Source organism: Procambarus clarkii, chromosome 56, assembly GCF_040958095.1.
Source record: "Procambarus clarkii isolate CNS0578487 chromosome 56, FALCON_Pclarkii_2.0, whole genome shotgun sequence".
Taxonomy (NCBI): Eukaryota; Metazoa; Arthropoda; class Malacostraca; order Decapoda; family Cambaridae; genus Procambarus; species Procambarus clarkii.
This window is the reverse complement of record NC_091205.1, coordinates 9,280,055-9,286,350: the sequence shown is the minus strand read 5'-3', so window position 1 is coordinate 9,286,350 and position 6,296 is coordinate 9,280,055. Positions and strand designations below refer to the sequence as shown.

Genomic DNA, 6,296 nt, shown 5'->3' with positions numbered 1-6,296 from the left:
TAAACTGAATGGTAGTTTCATCCAATACCTGGTTACTGATAATAGCATTTCACGATGGAAAAACCTTATCCTAAACTAAAAATGAGCTCACATGAAAAGATTTTCACTTACTGAGATGTTAACTGAATGTCTGAGCTATCCAATAGCGGTATTAATTCAAGATGTAAAACTTTAAACTAAACTAAAATGAGTGCACATGAAGTGATTCTCACGTTCATTAAACACATACTACGTTGATGACTGAATGACAGAGACATCCAATACGTGGTTGATGATAACCGTATTAATGACATTGATAATAAGAGGTCTTGAACTAGATACGGGCTGTGGGGGCAACAAAGCTGCGATATTGAAAAGAAACTGAACTGAATTTGAAAATTGATTAATATATGTAATGTGAGGCCGATCTACTGGAAAACAGTAAACAAACTTTATTTGAAAAAGAATATGAGAAGACTGTAAAGCTGTGGGGCGTGAAAATGATAAAAAAATAAGAAGAGATGGTCTTCATAAACATAACATAAGATATCCATGACCGTAATTAATACAGTGTGAACTCTCTTAAACTATGCACACCATGAAATCTCGTCACTATGCATAACTTGTCACTCTGCGAAACAAATTATTGACTATAGTGCGACAGTGAGAATAAAAATGACCACTTATGTTTTGGAGTGCTATTTTAGTCAAGAAATACTGTAAAGGATGATTATTGACTAAAGGGAATTTCGCAGACTGGAGGTGTTTGATGTGTTGAACTGCTTAAAGGAATCATATTTGCTAGAAAAAATTCCTGTGAAATAACGCTTGTTATATGTTTTGACTACCTAGCTAATAGCATATTGCATGGCTAATAATGAAATGAAATGTCACATTTTGTCTGACTCACTTAGCACGAGTGAAGAGATAACAATGAAAAAAAAACTGACAAAGGTTGAAAAACTCTGTGAAATCATATCTGTTATGATAAGTTTTGACTAGCTGCACACTATGTTTGCCTTCTCTCTCTAATCTACACACGCGATATGAAATGTGAATTTTGTTGACTGAAAGGAGTTTGATGATACGAATAGTAATTGCCGACATTGAGCATAATCTCAAAAACATAGTTTCTGCAAAAAAAAAATAACATTAAATTAGATGCGAGCTGCGATTTGAAAACAGAAGATGAGTGATGTGTGGCTTATTGTGTGGACTCTGGAGATATGATCTCCACATATAAGTTTCTCAAGAAAAACGGTAATATTTTTCTTGTGTTTGGATGTAATGGCTAAACACGGATGTCATTTTCAATAATGTTATTTGCTCATCCGACAAAGATGATTTTCTCCGTTACGTTACATTGTGTTACAGAGGGCTAAAACTTGTAGACTGTAATATTCTTATGGAAGGAGATGTAATGGAGATGGACTAAGTCCTACTTTATTTAAAAATGTCATTTTGGGCTGTAAAAGTTGATTTGCGTTACGTTACATTGTGTTAGAGGGCTAAAACTGGTAGAGGTCAATATTATATGGTAAGAGATGTGCTAAGTCATACTTTCATTTAAAAATGTCATTTTGGACTGCAAAAAGTTGATTTGCGATACGTTACGGTGAGTTACATTGTGTTACAGAGGGCTAAAAGGGGTAGTCACCAATTAATTATATGGTAGAGATGTAATGGAGATGGGCTAACCCTCACTTTCCGCTTCAAAATGACATTTGGACTGCAAAAAGTTGATTTGCGTTATGCTACGTTGCGTTACATTGTGTTACAGAGGGTTAAAAGGGGTAGACGCCAATATTTTATATGGTTAGAGATGTAATGAAGATGGACTAAGTCATACTTTCATTTAAAAATGACATTTTGGATTGCAAAAAGTCGATTTGCGATACGTTACGTTGTGTTACATTGTGTTACAGAGGGCTGAAAGGGGTAGCCATCAATTATTTATATGGTAAGAGATGTAATGGAGATGGTCTAACCCTCACTTTCCGTTTCAAAATGACATTTTGGTCTGCAAAAAGTTGATTTGCGTTACGTTACGTTGCGTTACATTGTGTTACAGAGGGCTAAAAGGGGTAGAGGTCAATATTTTATATGGTGAGAGATGTAATGAATAAGGACTAATCCCACACTTTCCGTTTCAAAATGACATTTTGGTCTGCAAAAGTTGATTTGCGTTACGTTACGTTGCGCTACATTGTGTTACAGAGGGCTAAAAGGGGTAGACGCCAATATTTTATATGGTGAGAGATGTAATGAAGATGGACTATGTCATACTTTCATTTAAAAACGATATTTGGTCTGTAGAAAGTTGATTTGCGGTACGTTACGTTACATTGTGTTATAGAGGGTTAAAACGGGTATACCGTAATATTCATATGCTAAGAGATGTAATGGAGATATTGTGTTTGGCTAAATGAGTTCACATTTCAATAATGATATTCGGACAACAGCCAGAAAGTTGATCTCTACGTTACTTAATGATGATATAATGCGATACAATCGTGTGCTAATATTTTATTTGTGTTAGAATGTAAGGGCTATAGGAGTTTGTCTAGACTTGCATACATTTTCAAACGCTATTTATGTAGACAGTAGAAAGACTGGTTTCCCATTACGCTACATTGACTGTGATACAAGAACTGAAAACAGACTTAACCCAGACCTATTTCACTATCGACTCACCGGTCTTATTCTCATCGATTGGTGTTTACATTGGATGACGTAGGTCTTAAGAGAGACAGCCTTGATGGAGAAAGATATGTGAACAGCGGCAGCAGGAGAAAGGAAATGATGTTACTTTCCCAACTACTAAATGATCTGGAGAGAGAGAGAGAGGGAGAGAGAGAGAGAGAGAGAGAGAGAGAGAGAGAGAGAGAGAGAGAGAGAGAGAGAGAGAGAGAGAGAGAGAGAGAGAGAGAGAGAGAGAGAGAGAGAGAGAGAGAGAGAGAGAGAGAGAGAGAGAGAGAGAGAGAGAGAGAGAGAGAGAGAGAGAGAGAGAGAGAGAGAGAGAGAGAGAGAGAGAGAGAGAGAGAGAGAGAGAGAGAGAGAGAGAGAGAGAGAGAGAGAGAGAGAGAGAGAGAGAGAGAGAGAGAGAGAGAGAGAGAGAGAGAGAGAGAGAGAGAGAGAGAGAGAGAGAGAGAGAGAGAGAGAGAGAGAGAGAGAGAGAGAGAGAGAGAGAGAGAGAGAGAGAGAGAGAGAGAGAGAGAGAGAGAGAGAGAGAGAGAGAGAGAGAGAGAGAGAGAGAGAGAGAGAGAGAGAGAGAGAGAGAGAGAGAGAGAGAGAGAGAGAGAGAGAGAGAGAGAGAGAGAGAGAGAGAGAGAGAGAGAGAGAGAGAGGAGAGAGAGAGAGAGAGAGAGAGAGAGAGAGAGAGAGAGAGAGAGAGAGAGAGAGAGAGAGAGAGAGAGAGAGAGAGAGAGAGAGAGAGAGAGAGAGAGAGAGAGAGAGAGAGAGAGAGAGAGAGAGAGAGAGAGAGAGAGAGAGAGAGAGAGAGAGAGAGAGAGAGAGAGAGAGAGAGAGAGAGAGAGAGAGAGAGAGAGAGAGAGAGAGAGAGAGAGAGAGAGAGAGAGAGAGAGAGAGAGAGAGAGAGAGAGAGAGAGAGAGAGAGAGAGAGAGAGAGAGAGAGAGAGAGAGAGAGAGAGAGAGAGAGAGAGAGAGAGAGAGAGAGAGAGAGAGAGAGAGAGAGAGAGAGAGAGAGAGAGAGAGAGAGAGAGAGAGAGAGAGAGAGAGAGAGAGAGAGAGAGAGAGAGAGAGAGAGAGAGAGAGAGAGAGAGAGAGAGAGAGAGAGAGAGAGAGAGAGAGAGAGAGAGAGAGAGAGAGAGAGAGAGAGAGAGAGAGAGAGAGAGAGAGAGAGAGAGAGAGAGAGAGAGAGAGAGAGAGAGAGAGAGAGAGAGAGAGAGAGAGAGAGAGGAGAGAGAGAGAGAGAGAGAGAGAGAGAGAGAGAGAGAGAGAGAGAGAGAGAGAGAGAGAGAGAGAGAGAGAGAGAGAGAGAGAGAGAGAGAGAGAGAGAGAGAGAGAGAGAGAGAGAGAGGAGAGAGAGAGAGAGAGAGAGAGAGAGAGAGAGAGAGAGAGAGAGAGAGAGAGAGAGAGAGAGAGAGAGAGAGAGAGAGAGAGAGAGAGAGAGAGAGAGAGAGAGAGAGAGAGAGAGAGAGAGAGAGAGAGAGAGAGAGAGAGAGAGAGAGAGAGAGAGAGAGAGAGAGAGAGAGAGAGAGAGAGAGAGAGAGAGAGAGAGAGAGAGAGAGAGAGAGAGAGAGAGAGAGAGAGAGAGAGAGAGAGAGAGAGAGAGAGAGAGAGAGAGGAGAGAGAGAGAGAGAGAGAGAGAGAGAGAGAGAGAGAGAGAGAGAGAGAGAGAGAGAGAGAGAGAGAGAGAGAGAGAGAGAGAGAGAGAGAGAGAGAGAGAGAGAGAGAGAGAGAGAGAGAGAGAGAGAGAGAGAGAGAGAGAGAGAGAGAGAGAGAGAGAGAGAGAGAGAGAGAGAGAGAGAGAGAGAGAGAGAGAGAGAGAGAGAGAGAGAGAGAGAGAGAGAGAGAGAGAGAGAGAGAGGAGAGAGAGAGAGAGAGAGAGACAGAGAGGCAGAGCGAGAGAGAGAGAGAGAACAGCAAATTATGATTTGTTATAATAATAAGATTGAAGACCAGCTTATGACTTGATAAACATGCATACATTTCAATGGTATTTATTTGGGCCTGCATATGTTGTGATCACAGTTAACAAGAACAATTTGTAGGTATAGATCGCGTCTCCGTGACGATGTGAAATGTTTCTCTCTTTTAGTAAACGCCAACCTACTGACTTTGACTGAATTTACTAAGTGAAGTGCTGTGTGGTGGACTTTAGAGAGGGTGAGAGAGAGAGAGAGAGAGACAGAGACAGAGAGAGACAGAGACAGAGACAGAGAGAGAGAGAGATAGAGAAAGAGCCAGAGACAGACCGACAGAGAGACAGAGATGGACAGAGAGAGAGAGACAGAGACAGAGACAGAGACAGACATACAGAGACAGACCGACAGAGAGACAGAGATAGACAGAGACAGAGACAGAGACAGAGCGACGCGTGGCACCCGCCATCGCGGACCCTGGCGAAACGCAATGGTAATGGGTGCCCCACCACTTCCGGTGTCGGGGGAGAAATACCTGGACTAGTTGGAAAGTTGATCAGTCGGGCTCCAACCTGCGACCAGCACGCTTACTCCGTCGCGGAATAAATTTATATAATGTGTTTACTTTTCCCTCGTTATTGCTCTCACCATGTTGATCACGTTGCGATATAGCTTACACATACTAAAAGAGAATGCACGGAACAATGGTTGATGGTATGGGGGCGGGTGGGGATGAGGGGTGGGGAGTGATTGATTGATGGCTGACAGGTGTAGGTCTGTCGTAAGTATCTCGCGCCTCCTTACCGGAATCCACAGTGTATGGGGAGTCGTCGTGGGACGAACATCAACACTCTGAAGACAAATGACCCAAGGGAATGGCCAACTTCTGCAGGAGAGTGCTCTCTCACCCCTCAACACTTGCGACTTCCTGTAGGGGAGCTAATGGTTTGTCTGACCACATAATGGCCCAGAGCACTCTCTCCAGACGAAGGGGAAGCTCCTTCCAACCCACACCCAAAACAACATATCCAATATGATGGATCCCCTCTCATCCTCTACTCACGATCATCAAACTAATATTATCCTCACTCAGGATTAAGTCTACGCTAAACACATATACATATTCATTTCACTCCTTCCTCTTACTCCACCACTTACTCTCACACAACAAGAACTCCATTCTTTCCTGACCACGTACCTTAACCCCTGAGGACTGGCCGGGAAATTTCCCCAAAACCCTGTGTGACTAGAGCGACGCGCGCCACCTGTCAGCTGCCCAACATGACCTCCCCTCTTTCCTGTCCACATACCCAAACACTACACCCTCACACGCGCCAAAACTTCCCGGAAATTCCCCCAAAAGCCTGTGTGACTAGACACCCGCGCGCCACCTGTCAGGTGAGAGCGTCCGAAACAAAACTTCCGGGAAATTCCCCCAAAACCCGGTGTGACTAGAGCGACGCGCGCCACCTGTCGGCTGGCACTCCAAGGAGTGCCACCTGGCAGCTGGCGCGCGCGTCGCTCTAGTCACATATTTCACTACTAATATGTACTAGTATAGTACTTCAAGTTATTGATCTACAGAAGTACTATGGGACCTGAAGAAGGGTTGCATAATGTTTTTAAATTATAAATTATAATGTAACTTTGGCTTGAAAGCCAATGATTTATGATTTTCTCCTGGGCTTTTTCGCCTGCTTTGCCTGCTGCTGC

The 6,296-nt window shown here is 43.0% G+C and overlaps 1 protein-coding gene across 1 annotated transcript in view; it reads left to right on the top strand.

Moving 5' to 3' along the window:
- The first annotated feature begins 6,174 nt into the window (after positions 1–6,174).
- Positions 6,175–6,296, top strand: part of LOC123770954 (glutamate receptor-like) — a 229,210-nt gene continuing 229,088 nt past the window's right edge. The window contains exon 1 of the mRNA XM_069306026.1: positions 6,175–6,191. Within this exon, the coding sequence (XP_069162127.1) occupies positions 6,175–6,191 (17 nt within the window). The remainder of the gene's footprint in view (positions 6,192–6,296) is intronic.